The sequence below is a fragment of the Palaemon carinicauda genome, chromosome 16, assembly GCF_036898095.1.
Source record: "Palaemon carinicauda isolate YSFRI2023 chromosome 16, ASM3689809v2, whole genome shotgun sequence".
In the NCBI taxonomy this organism is placed as follows: domain Eukaryota; kingdom Metazoa; phylum Arthropoda; class Malacostraca; order Decapoda; family Palaemonidae; genus Palaemon; species Palaemon carinicauda.
In genome coordinates this window covers 16,976,539-16,991,441 of record NC_090740.1, presented here as the reverse complement: position 1 = coordinate 16,991,441, position 14,903 = coordinate 16,976,539, and the positions used below count along the sequence as shown (strand labels likewise).

General features: G+C 44.0%; 1 protein-coding gene across 2 annotated transcripts in view; it reads right to left on the bottom strand.

The window, feature by feature from the left end:
* caly (ubiquitin carboxyl-terminal hydrolase calypso) overlaps positions 1-14,903 on the bottom strand; it is a 128,927-nt gene that overhangs the window by 91,893 nt on the left and 22,131 nt on the right. For both annotated transcript variants that reach the window (XM_068389622.1, XM_068389623.1), the window contains exons 3-5: positions 11,672-11,771; positions 3,588-3,713; positions 3,209-3,416 (exon numbers count right to left, since the gene is read on the bottom strand). In XM_068389622.1, coding sequence (XP_068245723.1) covers positions 3,209-3,416; positions 3,588-3,713; positions 11,672-11,771 — 434 coding nt within the window. The remainder of the gene's footprint in view (positions 1-3,208; positions 3,417-3,587; positions 3,714-11,671; positions 11,772-14,903) is intronic.

The following is a 14,903-nucleotide window of genomic DNA, read 5'->3' as shown; positions in this document are numbered from 1 at the left end:
GTCTGCAGCATGGACCACTTAGGGTCTACTGTGGTTGGAGCAGAGGCCTGTTGAGGAACCACTCTACCTCTCTTGGGAGGTGTGCAGTCATCCGATGACTGCGGCGAGTCCGAACTGACCCAGTGGCTACACCTGGGCCGTTGGACTAGCTCTGAAGGGACTTTACGCTTAAGCGGTCGTGAGACCTTAGTCCACCGTTTCCTCCTGGAAACCTCTTCCACAGACGAGGAATGTAAGGGCTCATTCGTCTGGGAGTGGAAGGGACGATCCTTAGCAGATACGTCCGCAACCACTGAGGATACATCTGTGCGCCGATCAAGGCCCGCCGAACCCTTTGGTCCTTCGACATTGCTTCTCCCCTGGGCTTGGGAGCTTGCAAGAGGTCCCGGACTGGGAGGACGACTGGCACGCACAGATGTATCCTCATGCGCAACACTGACACTGACACTATGCACAGCACTAGCACTAACACTTCCCACTGCACTCTTCGCTTTCAGCTCTCTGACATCCGCCAAGAGCTGATTGCGGTCACTAACCAACGACTCCACCTTATCACCTAGAGCCTGAATGGCACGCAACATATCAGCCATTGCAGGCTGAGCACTCGTAGCAGGTTCGGGGGTCACCACCACAGGGGAAGGAAAAGGTTGAGGGGCATGGGGAGAGGAAATAACCAAAGAGCGAGAAGAACTCCTCCTATCTCTCTCCTTCTCTAACCTACGAGTATATCTGAGGAATTCATTAAAATCGAATTCCGAAAGCCCAGCACATTCCCCACATCGATCTTCCAATTGACAGGATTTCCCCTACAATTGGAACATACGGTGTGAGGATCAACAGAGGCCTTCGGAAGACGCCTATTACAAGCACTAACACTACATCGCCTATATTTAGGAACTTGGGAAGTGTCAGACATCTTGAATTCTAGAAGTAGTCAAAGGGGGAATTCCAAAGTAAAGCAAAGATCGTTAACCAATGAATCAAATTAATACCAAAAGCTTGCTAAGCTAAGGCTAAAGCTTCCTGTACAGCGAAGGCTAAATTTCAGAGCAAATACTTCACCAAATCGTGAACAAAAGACTCCAAAATCAACAGCGTATCCATGTAGGTCTTGCCGGTGGCACGACAGAGGAAAAATTGAGGTCTTGTTGACAAGAAGTACTGGAGTACCTGACCACAGATGGCGCTGGTGAGTACACCCCCACCTGTATAAGCGATCGCTGGCGTATCCCGACCGTAGATTTCTGTCGGGCAACGGAGTTGACAGCTACATGATCATCGGGTAAGATTAATATTGAAAAGTAGCAGTTTCCTTGGTTGCAGGCACAAGTGCTGAGAATGATGTGCTTTCTTACTTGAGCCTCAAAACCAGGTTTCCTACTGACGATGCAGCCAGTGCTGGACAGAAGAGACGGGTTTGCATCCTCTGGTGCATAAAATCTTCGGTGTCGAAAAAGCTTCGGAGGCAGGATCTTGTTTGATCAGCTGTAGTGTATAAAATTCTACAGACTGGATATACCACAAATCTTTAATAGTATTTCTTATTTCTATGAACCTTTCCTCATGTCCATATCGCTTCTTCTCCAAAAGCTCGGCTTAATAGAGCTTTACCAGTAAAATATTAAACTTTCCCCATTTTCTTCCCTTCAATAAACAGATGCACTTATTAAAGGAGTAAGCATTCTAGCGGTGAGGGGTAACTGCTGAACCATTCTCTGCCTCCTCCGTTTCTTCAGTTGCCAGCTGCTGGCAAACCCTACTTCAGAATGTTTGCTTATTACTGCACATCAAGATCAGTTTTTTAAGCATGTACTATGTGGAGCGTGCACAGGAATTGTTTCGGGTAATTCATTATCTACATTCCCTTGGTGTATTAAAAGAGCAATACTGTGATTCAAATTACATTGTGAAAATATATTTCCCTCATAGTACCTCTCATGCGATAATACGTTGTAATGGGTGCTGATCAAGTTAACAGTGCAAGCCCTAAAGAAACTTGCTGATAGTTCAGGGGAAGAGTCTGGGAAGGCTAGGTTAGTTGATTATGGTGGGGATAAAGATAATAACAATCCTCCACCTTTACACAATTCACATTATCAGCCAACTTTCAATAGTAATCGAGCTTCATAAGCTCTTGACATCGCTAGATGAATCCTCTCTTAAAACTCTTACTGGTCCTACTCGCCCCTTGCCATCCTTCCCTAACTCACCAATTTTGATAGTTTTTTGAAGCGTTTCTTTCAATAAGAGATCTGAAAGTTCACTGCATTACAGATTTAAATTCCATTCACAGAACCTCATCTCCTTTACTTCCTTTAGACCCTTATGCTCATAATTGCTTTATAAGACAATTAGACTGTGAGGCAGAAGACCAAGTGGGGTAGTCTGGATCCTAATATCTCTCCATTTACTGAAGTAAGCACTCTTTTAAATGATATTGCATTACATAAGAGGATGGTATGGCATATGGTATGATTCCCTTGGAACACTGTTGCGGTGAATAAAGTTTCAACTAAACTCAATCAATTGCATCATGTTTCGTTTGGCAATGTGCTTCACTAACTCGCCACAAGTTATTTCAGCAAAGTAAAAGTATGCGCTAATACATCATTACACGAGTAACATTTAATCTTATCTCTACATTTAATTTCTTATACTGTATATTCTATATGTATATATCATATAAATTTATATAAGAAATATCTCTTATATTTTTCATACTAACAAAGGACTTCTCCACAAACATGCGCAGTATCCTCGCATTCACTTCAGTTGTAAACAAACTGGCAATTCAGATCTACTCTGACACTCCTCGCATTTTTTCTGCACATAGCAGACTTGGTATTTACATGCTACACAGATTGAGTGAGGTTCATAATTAAATACAAAAAGTACTAAGGTGCAGGCATCTCACTTAAACACAATCATAGGTCTTATACATACCTTTCTCAAATAATGTAAATTAGACAAAAACAATAAAAGATTAAGGTAATACTGCAAGAGGATGCAAACAGAGGCAGTAAGGAAGTATAGATAGAATGGGGATGATAGTTAAAATCTAGAGAAACTGCCATTTCAACTTTTTTTTTTTTACTCTCAAGCCCTCCCTTGAGGCATATACCATATGAATTGAGGGGAAGATTAATTGAAGTAATCAAATTCAATAAGTACAGTAATACATGTTAAAGAAGGTAACTCTGTTGCTTACCATGGTCAATAGGAGAGGGTTTTAAACCATCCAACTCAAATAGACGGCCGTTGACAGGAACATAGGACACAAAATGGAATGTCTCTGCATTAGACACTCTGCTACTAGTAGGTACTCCAGGTGTTTTATCTGGCCTTCTCCTTGCTTGGGGTGCTGAATGGGAATTATGTGCATTAGCAAGTTCGGGGGTGTTGCCAATTGCCCAACCCTACAAAAATCAACAAGAATTTTAGATTTTTTGAAAAACAAAAAATTATATGAAATAAAATAATGCACTGGAAGTTCTGTTTTTGTCCCAACATATGACTTATATCTCAGAAATTAGCATTAAATAACAGGCAATGCTTTTTCAGATTAAAGTAAATTATAGTAAACCTACTTTATTTTCTGGGTCCATGCCAACAGTAAGAACTTTAAGTCTTGAAAGAGTTGGTCCTAAATCAAGAGCAGAACAGTTCAATAAAACTGACAACAGCGAATGAGTTGCACAGCTATTAGGAACCATCTGTTGATAAAAAAATTACATATATGAAAATAATGAACTCCGAGACAATGTAATTCTTATTTTTTTTAAATTTGGAGTTTTAATGTCTATGGCTTGCATGTTATATACAACATAGATGATTGTCAATCTTATAATACCACAATTTTTTAATATTTATACAAACCTGAGTCGTTTAATACAAGTATGACTTCAGCGTAAATGGAATGGCCATTTACTTAGTAGTAATTGGCGAGTAGAAGTAGAGTAACCTTCACTTCGATCATAACCTAGTTCTTGTAGGGTGGTTGAGGTGAGCAGTGTAAATTAAAGGACCTAGGTTTGCATAGTTAGGAAAAATATACATTATTTGTAAATATATGCAATTTTTTTCCTGCATGAATACAAACCATTGTCCTTTAATAGGAAATTCATTTTTAGCAGTGATAAGTTCCTAAAAACAAACTGTCTAATTTACTAACCCAGGAAATGCCAATGCACTTTGGACATATATTTATTTATATAAAGGTTATAAAATCATTTTACCTTATTCATTAGTGGCATATCAATGGTAACTTTTTTATGGTATACAAAAAGAAACAACAAAGAAGATAAAATTAAAATCACAAAGCACAATGAAAGTTAGCTGTTATCAATGGTATCTAAAAAAATAAAGCTCATACTAAAAACTTGTACGAGAATGGCAGAGAAGAAATTGTTAGAGAAGTGACTTTTGTGTTACACTCAAAATCCAATTGAATCCTTAAAAGCTCAGCCATGGAAACTATGCCCCAAAGTGAAAAATCTTGGGTAAAAAACATGATAAATTCGTAGATAATTTGTATTTTTCCTAACTATACAAACCTTAGCTATTTAATAGGGGTATTACTTTTGGCGTCGCTGAAATGACGAGCCATTAAAATTTAACGAGGGTTTACTACCCACACCGCTAGTTAGCGGGGGTAGGGGAGGGTAGCTTGCTACGCCCCCCCCCTCCACCCCCCCTCACACACCTGTGCTTGAACTCACTTTACTTGGAGGTAGGACTTCAAGGGGGATAGGGCTGCCGGGCAAGTTTGGTTAAATAGCTAAGGTTTATAGTTAGGAAAAATACAAATTATTTACGAATTTCTCATTTGTTCCGTAACTGGAATACAAACCACGCTATTTAATAGGGGTGACTCCCCCATTAGGAAAAGTGGACGTCCCAGCCAGTTCTGGCTTTTTGGCTTTGCCCGGGGGCTCTTTATTTGAGTGTGTAAGCACCCATGAAATAAAGAGCCCCTGAACCTCGCTAGAACCTTGCTATGCAAGGACTACGGCCTACGCAAGCTGTGTGTGAAGGTATGAAGAAGTGTGACTCGTCCTAGGAAGTTGTTCTGAAGTTCTTTAGATGGAAACTTGTAGACTAGGACTTTCCCAACACCACCTCGTTAGGGTATGGGGACGTAACAGTATTAACTTAATACTAGGAACACAAGGGAACATGGTTTACATGCAGTGGTTTGAGGTCAGCTATGCAGATGCTGCTTTCCCCCAAGAGAGGGGATGATGAAGAAAAGAATAAGGGCCAGTCAAACCTTTTCATTCATGCAGACTAAGACCGGGTAACAATGCCCTCAACCTTCTGCTACTTGTCCAATAAGGAGCTTGAGGTTTTAAACCAGCTGTTGTGCAGCCACCACAGGGCCGATAGAGAACGTATCGAGCCTCCTGAGGGTCACGTCTTGCAGGTAGTGGGCTGTGAACGTTGTTTGACGTTTCCACTCCCCAGCTTGCAGAACCTGCTTCACAGAGAAATTTCTTTTGAAGGCCAGGAACGTAGCTATGTCCCTGACATCATGTGCTCTAGGGTGACGTGACGGAGGAGGATCTGGATTCAAGGCCAGATCAATGACCCTACGAATCCATGCAGAGACGGTGTTCTTGGTGACCCTCCTCTTAGTCCTTCCTGTGCTGACGAACAGTGCTGGTACATGAGGACGGACTGCAGCTGTTCTTTTGAGGTATAGCCTCCAGCTGTTCTTTTGAGGTATAGCCTCAAAATCCTTACTGGGCATAATAAGAGATGGTCTGGGTCATCTGTTACAGAGCGGAGACTAGAAATCCGGAAGGAGTCGAATCGAGGATCCGCTACTCCAGGATTCTGAGTCTTAGCCATAAACTCAGGGACGAAGCTGAACGTTACCTCCCCCCATCCCCTTGAATGGGCGATGTCATACGAGAGACCGAGAAGTTCGCTGACTCGCTTGGCCGAAGCCAAAGCTAACAGGAACACCGTCTTCCAGGTTAGGTGGCGATCTGATGCCTGGCGTAATGGTTCGTAGGGAGGTCTCTTAAGAGACCTGAGAACTCGAACCACGTTCCATGGGGGATGTCTCACTTCCGACTGAGGGCAGGTAAGTTCATAACTACGTATGAGTAGAGAAAGTTCTGGCGATGAAGAAATGTCCATTCCTTTCAGCCTGAAGGCTAAACTTAAGGCTGAGCGATAGCCTTTCACTGCCGAGACTGACAGGCGCATTTTTTCACGCAAATACACGAGGAACTCTGCTATTGTTGGAATAGTGGCATCGAGTGGAGAGATACCCCTTCCACGATACCAATCACAGAAGACTTTCCACTTTGCCTGGTAGACTGCTGCAGATGACTTTCGCAAAATCCTCTCTCAGAGAGGAGATGCTGGATAGTCTCCAGGTGTGAAGTCGTAGTGAAGCTACGGCTTTGTGGAAGATGTTGGCATGTGGTTGCTTGAGAAAATTGTGTCGTGGAGGGAGCTCTCTTGGTAGCTCCGTTAGGAGTTGCAGAAGGTCCGGAAACCATTCTACATGATGCCATAGCGGAGCTATGAGGGTCATTGAAAGATTGACCAATGTTCTGGTCTTGTTGAGCACCCTCCTCATCAGACAGAACGGGGGAAAGGCGTAAACGTCGATGTTGTCCCACCGCTGTTGGAAAGCATCTTGTCAGAGAGCCTTGGGGTCTGGGACTGGGGAGCAGTACAGCGGGAGCCTGAAGTTCAGGGATGTTGCGAAAAGATTCACTGTCGGAGAACCCCACAAAGTCAGGACTTTGTTGGCTACTAGATGATACAAAGACCACTCGGTACTCACTATCTGAGACGCTCTGCTCAGATTGTCGGCGAGCACATTCCTCTTGCCTGGAATGAAGCGCGGCGATAGTGGTATCGAGTGGATTTCGGCCCATCTCAGTATCTCTACTGCTAGATGGGATAGCTGCTGCGAAAAAGTACCTCCTTGTTTGTTGATGTAAGCAACTGCTGTGGTGTTGTCGCTCATCACCACCAGGTATTGTTGGAACTGTTGAAGGGCCAGGAAGACGGCCTTCATCTCTAGGAGATTTATATGGAGATACTTTTCTGACTCTGACCACAGGCCTGAGATCGTGTGGTGCAGCACGTGGGCCCCCCACCCTTTCTTTGAAGCGTCCGAAAACAGCGTCAAATCCGGGGGGAGGACGAGAAGATCCACTCCCTTTCGTAGGTTCTCGTCTGCCACCCACCACTGGAGGTCCGTCAGTTCCACAGATCCCATAGGGATCAGGACGTCCGGGGAATCGTAACCTTGATTCCACCGGGACGCGAGTCGCCACTGGAGGGATCTCATCCTGAGGCGACCATTGGGAACTAGACGAGCCAACGATGAAAGGTGACCGAGGAGACGTAACCACAATTGGGCTGGAAGTTTCTCTCGTCTGAGAAAAGGACTTGCAACCTTTCTCACTCTTGCTATCCTGTCATCTGATGGGAAGGCTTTCTGGAGATTGGTGTCTATAACCATGCTTAGACATACCAGTCTTTGAGTGGGAAGCAGTGAGGACTTCTCGAGATTTACCAAGATCCCCAGATCTTGGCAAAGTCTCAGAAGTTTGTCCCGGTGTTGAAGAAGGGATGACACCGAGTCTGCTAGGATTAACCAGTCGTCCAGACAACGGAGGAGACGGATGCCAATCCTGTGTGCCCATGAAGATATTAGGGTGAACACTCCGGTGAAAACCTGTGGTACTGTGGAGAGACTGAAGCACAGCACCTTGAGCTGGTACTTTTTGTTGTCTAGGCTGAATTTTAAGTACTTCCTTGAAGACGGATGGACTGGGATCTGGAAGTACGCGTCCTTCAGATCCAGTGTACACATGAAGTCTTGCGGTCTCACTGCTAGTCTGACCGTGTCTGCCGTCTCCATGCTGAACGGGTTTGTTTGACAAACTTGTTCAGAGCTGAGAGGTCGATGACTGGTCTCCAGCCTCCAGACGCCTTCTTTACAAGAAAGAGTCGACTGAAGAAGCCTGGAGACTCGTCGAGGACCTCTTGTAGAGCGCCCTTCTTCAACAGGGTTTGGACTTCTGCCCGAAGGGCCTGCCTCCTTGCCGATCCCATGGCAAGGGAGCTCAATGACACTGGATTCGTCGTCAGGGGAGGTAGAGATGTTGTGAACGGGACACAATATCCCTGACTGCTTACGGAAATCGTCCAGGAATCGGCCCCGAGTTGCTGCCACCTGTCTGCGCAACTTTGTAAGCATCCCCACACTGGTGGACATGCAGGGGGACTGCCAATCCTAGCGTTTGTGGCCTCGGCTGCTCCCTTTAGGATTCTTACCTCCCATGGAGGACTTTTTGCCTTTCCTATCCTTAACAGGAAAGGGCTTAGACACCACTGTCTTCATTGCTGTCGTTGATTTTGCGGTCTTGGTTGGACGGGACTGCTGGGGTGCTGGAGGCTTATAGGGCTTGGATATCAAAGCCCTATGAAGGAGGGAGTCTTGGTGAGACTTCCTCCACCTCTCAGCAGCCTGTTCCACATCCTTAGGCTCAAACAGGATGGATCCTTCTAAGGAAGAATGTCTGAGCCTATTGATCTAGGTGCTAGGGACCTTCTGATGGAATCTCTCAGCCACCGCATCCCGACGTTTCAGGATGGTGTTTGCCCACAAGTTCGAGACTTGGTGGGCTAGAAACTCGATCGTGCGAGTGCCTGAGAGTAGCAACGTCTCCATAGCTTTCCTGGTACGTTCTTTGGAGAAATCCTCAGAGCGTATCAGGATACCTAAGGTCCCTAACCAGATGTCCAGCCACGAAGTGGCTTGCATAGCACACTTTGCAACCTTCTCCTGGTTAAGGATCTCGGTTGCCGAGAACGAGACCTGCCGGTTGGAGAGTTTCTCAAGAGGGACTCCCCTGGTAAGCTCTTCCAACGAGTGGTGGAGAGGAAGAGCTAAACAAGGCTCCTCCAAGATCTCAAAGTACCTCCTCTGCTGTACGCGAGGAGGTGGAAGGAGCTTGTTGGCGGCACTGGAACGGTTGGAGGAGGACATCTCGGAGAGCTGTACAGCGATCTTGTCTCTGGTACTCTTAACCCCTTGAGACCCGGGCAGAGTTGCACTGGTCTTAAGAGGGTTTCTGAGTACCGAATACATGGTCTAAGACCGTGTCCTTGCCCTCTCGAGAAGGGATCTCTGGGTCGGAAAACCTATTGAGAGCCCTCATTAGAGTCAGAACTTGCCAAAACTCATGTTCTGACGCTTGCTGTTCTCCTCCCGATGTCGGACTTGCAGCGAAGTCTCCTGTCCCCAAAGGCTCTTCTTGGGGAGAGTCGCGGACGTTCTCCGAGTGGCTAGTTGGCTCTGTCCTTGGTCTTGTAGAGGATTCCTTCCTAGGAAGAATGTAGGACTCTAATATCGAAGATGGTAAGTTCCTTCCAGCCCCCACTTGAGAAGACCTCTCAGCACGAGGAGAGATTTCCCTCATTGGTGCAATGGGGGAAAATCTCACCTCACGTGATTCCCCTGATGACGGGAATTCCTCGTCTGACAGGGAAGGAGAGATCTGGGGGAGTGAAGGAACCTGCCTCGAACGCTTGCATGGAGTCAACTTAGCCCTTGGAGAAGTTACCGCGTCCGGAACTCCTCTTTTTCTCTTCAGAGGGGTAGAGACAACCAAGGATCTGTGACCTAATTCAGAGAAAATAGGCTTGAACGACTGTGTAACTGCTCTGATTAGTGCACCGAACCAAGGCTGTTGGTTGACAGACGTGCTGTCAAACACCCCCTTTGAAGGGCCAGGGATAGAAGGATCCCTGGGAAGAGTTCCTATAGGTGGGTTTGCCTGGTAAGAATTAGGGATCCTGGACCCTTCTGGATGTTTCCCTTCCGTCACAATACTCGCTGTTATGCGTTTGCGGGGAGGGGAATGAGGCGATGGCGACCTTGCCGTGCATTGTTCAGCAGTCTCGCATGCGGGAGGATATTGACGCTCGCGCGGGAGCGCGTAATGGTGCTCGGGCGATAGGGATTACCAGGAATCGCGCGCGGGAGACTGATGGCGCACAGGAGACTGTAGACGCACAGGTGAGCGCGCGGGAGATTATTCGCGCGCGCTTGAGCGCACAGGAGCAGGGCGCTGAATGCGGCTAACCACCCTAACCCCTGCTAACTAGCAGTGAGGGTAGTTAACCCTCGCTAAATTTTAATGGCTCGTCATATCAGCTCCGCCAAAAGTATAAGCCCTAATCGTGGTTTGCATTCCAGTTACGGAACAAATTTAGTTTCAGTATAAGATTATCAGACCTTCATATATAATAAGACTTGATACCCTGTTGCTTGGGAAATCGGACAGAATGATTTCTTACACCTTGGAAAACAGGTTATTTTGGCGAGCCTAGCACATGAAACTGCTCCACTTATCGCCAGGTTTTCCACACTCACATGTCTCCTTGTGGAGTCTCCATCACCATAGGTACATAAGGCTGTTGGTTGACAGACGTGCTGTCAAACACCCCCTTTGAAGGGCCAGGGATAGAAGGATCCCTGGGAAGAGTTCCTATAGGTGGGTTTGCCTGGTAAGAATTAGGGATCCTGGACCCTTCTGGATGTTTCCCTTCCGTCACAATACTCGCTGTTATGCGTTTGCGGGGAGGGGAATGAGGCGATGGCGACCTTGCCGTGCATTGTTCAGCAGTCTCGCATGCGGGAGGATATTGACGCTCGCGCGGGAGCGCGTAATGGTGCTCGGGCGATAGGGATTACCAGGAATCGCGCGCGGGAGACTGATGGCGCACAGGAGACTGTAGACGCACAGGTAAGCGCGCGGGAGAATATTCGCGCGCGCTTGAGCGCACAGGAGCAGGGCGCTGAATGCGGCTAACCACCCTAACCCCTGCTAACTAGCAGTGAGGGTAGTTAACCCTCGCTAAATTTTAATGGCTCGTCATATCAGCTCCGCCAAAAGTATAAGCCCTAATCGTGGTTTGCATTCCAGTTACGGAACAAATTTAGTTTCAGTATAAGATTATCAGACCTTCATATATAATAAGACTTGATACCCTGTTGCTTGGGAAATCGGACAGAATGATTTCTTACACCTTGGAAAACAGGTTATTTTGGCGAGCCTAGCACATGAAACTGCTCCACTTATCGCCAGGTTTTCCACACTCACATGTCTCCTTGTGGAGTCTCCATCACCATAGGTACATAATCCAAAAATTTAAAAAAATAAAATCAGTCGGTTATGCGGCAACTGAGAAGTACGTCTTACTATGCTGAGGCCAAAATCAAAGAAAGTGTTACTCTGTTACTCTACTTGTGGGGTGGGCTCCCGTCCACCCACTGGCAACTACAAAGCTTAAACGACCGTGTTTAGCTATGCAAAAATCATACTCCTATCAAAGGATGGTCTGTATTTATGCAAGAACAATTAATTTTTATGATAGACATCAACACAGCAAGACTTCGAGGATAAAGTCCTGTGAACTTCAGGTGAGGTAACTAGCATGGGACGCATTCCCCTAACTTTTTAAACATAATCTTGCACATTATTTTTTTGCTTTAGTCTGTTGTTAAAGCTTGTTATATTAAGAGTTTGTAGTTCATATACAGCTATCATGTAAGAACTGTCTGTACTGTACTTTAAATCTCTCATCACAATTGACAACCACTCCTCATATGAAATTTAAATATCACACATACCTGCTGAGCGAAGAACATGTTATTAACTACTGCTTCATTGCGAACATAATTGTCTGTGTTTTCAACAATTTTTCTCCTGGATCTTCTTTCTTCTATCCACCTGAAATTATTAGTACAGATACAGTAAAACTAATTAATCTACACTTTCAAATCACAGGCTTTAAATAACTTGTATTTTTCCTTACTCTACAAACCAAAGTCCTTCAATAAGAGCATGATTTCAGTAAAGCTGGAAACTCAACTGTTAGAAATTATAGCGAGGTGTCGGTAGTTACTGGGAGGTGGACGGGAAGCTCCGGCCTCCTGCAAGCTCACTGAGTAGCCACTTTTGACCTTCACTTAGTACTTGCAGGCTAGATGAGGTGGGAAGTGTAACTTGAAAAAACTCAGGTTTGTATCATTAGGAAAGATACAATTTATTTTTTAAAATTTCTATTTGTTCCTACATGAATACAAATCCTCGTCCTTTAATAGGAGACTTATCCTTAGGAGGCCGGAAGTTACTATAACAACCAATATGGCTGGTGCTGTTTTGAAATCCTGGGATGTCAGAATACTCGCACCTTAAGAGAAGCAAGAGTGCTGACTAACAATCCACCTCCTATGACTTGATTTTTTGAGCGATATGTTGTATTTCTGTCATTTTGACAGATGGTCATGGACGAACATATATCCTGTTAAAAATCATCGCTCGTCCATAGCTAAAATTCAAATGCAGTTTGATATCCACCATTAGATTATCTACTATTTTTAGGTTACTTAGCATAAAGGCTTCATTCTAGATTTGCCATAAATTAAGAGGGATTTCTAACCAAATTTAGACATGTCTTTATGTTCTCTAGTACCTACTTTCTTAAGAATTACTGTAGCTTGCTAAATTTAAAGTAATTATATTACTCTCCCTTTGAGGTTACAATAATGCACATTGGTCTTTCTTTCTGTCATCAAATTTATTTCAGGGTCAACAGATACACTGACCCCAGTAACTGGGGCAATATCTGTCCTGGTTTCCATGAGGTGCATTATATAGCGCTCCAGTAATCTGACTTTTATCAATTTTTATTTTTGAAATTTCATAGATTACTTTTAAAGCTTTCTCATGATTACTAAAGCAGATCCATGCTCCTGTGGGTCATGTCTTGCAGGTAGTGGGCGGTGAAGGTAGTCCGACGCTTCCACACGCCCCCTTGCAATACCTGCATCACAGAAAAGTTGCGTTTGAAAGCCAGGAACGTACTGATGCCAGGGGTCGTTGAGCTGGAGGAGGGTCAGGTATTCAGTGCCGAGCCTATGACTTTATGAATCCAGGCAAAAATGGTATTCTTAGTGACCATCCTTTTAATCCTATCTGAATGACAAAGAGGGCTGCCAGCCGGGATGAGTTTCTGCAGTGCGTTTAAGGTAATACTGTACCTCAAACTTCTCACTGGGCAGAATAACAATTGAACTGTATATGATTAGTTACAGAACGGAGACTCTTAATCTGAAAGGCCCGAATCTAGGGTCCAGTACCCCGGATTTTGAGTTTTTGCAATAAACTCGGGGATGAAGCTGAGTGTCACTTTCCCCCATCCCCTTGAATGGGAGATGCCATATGAGAGACCATAAAGTTCACTTACTCTCTTTGCTAAGACTAAAGAGAGTAGGAACACCATCTTCAAAGTGAGGTCAGGGTCTGTTATTATTATTATTATTACTATCCAAGCTACAACCCTAGTTGGAAAAGCAAGATACTATAAGCCCAGAGGCTCCAATAGGGAAAAATAGCACAGTGAGGAAAGGAAATAAGGAAATAAATAAATGAAGAGAACAAATTAACAATTAAATCATTCTAAAAAAAGTAACAACGTCAAAACAGACATGTCATATATAAACTATTAACAATATCAAAAACAAATATGTCATAAATAAACTATAAAAAGACTCATGTCCGCCTGGTCAACAAAAAAGCATTTGCTCCAGCTTTGAACTTTTGAAGTTCTACTGATTCAACTACCCGATTAGGAAGATCATTCCACAACTTGGTAACAGCTGGAATAAAACTTCTAGAGTACTGTGTAGTATTGAGCCTCGTGATGGAGAAGGCCTGGCCATTAGAATTAACTTGCTGCCTAGTATTACAAACAGGATAGAATTGTCCAGGGAGATCTGAATGTAAAGGATGGTCAGAGTTATGAAAAATCTTATGCAACATGCATAATGAACTAATTGAACGACGGTGCCAGAGATTAAAATCTAGATCAGGAATAAGAAATTTAATAGACCGTAAGTTTCTGTCCAACAAATTAAGATGAGAATCAGCAGCTGAACACCAGACAGGAGAACAATACCCAAAACAAGGTAGAATGAAAGAATTAAAACACTTCTTCAGAATAGATTAATCACCAAAAATCTTGAAAGACTTTCTCAATAAGCCTATTTTTTGTGCAATTGAAGAAGACACAGACCTTATATGTTTCTCAAAAGTAAATTTGCTGTCGAGAATCACACCTAAAATTCTGAAAGAGTCATACAAATTTAAAGAAACATTACCAATACCGAGATCCAGATGTTGAGGAGCCACCGTCCTTTACCTACTTACAATCATACTTTGAGTTTTGTTAGGATTCAACTTCATACCCCATAATTTGCACCATGCACTAATTCTAGCTAAATCTCTATTAAGGGATTCACCAACCCCAGATCTACATTCAGGGGATGGAATTGATGCAAAGAGAGTAGCATCATCTGCATATGCAACAAGCTTGTTTTCTAGGCCAAACCACATGTCATGTGTATATAGTATGAAAAGTAATGGCCCAAGAACACTACCCTGTGAAACACCGGATATCACATTCCTATAATCACTATGGTGCCCATCAACAACAACTCTTTGAGATCTATTACTCAAAAAATCAATAATAATGCTAAGAAACGACCAACCCACTCCCAACTGTTTCAGTTTGAAAACAAGGGCCTCATGATTAACACGGTCAAATGCAGCACTAAAATCAAGGCCAATCATACGAACTTCCTGACCACAATCAAGGGATTTCTGTACAGCATTGGAGATTGTAAGATGGGCATCACATGCTCCAAGGCCTTTACGAAAACCAAATTGCAAAACAGGGAACAGATGATTACCTTCAGCAAATCTATTAAGTTGTTTTACCAGAAGACATTCAAACACTTTAGATAATATGGGAGTTATGGAAATTGGGCGGTAATCAGTGGGACTTGAGCTACCACAAAC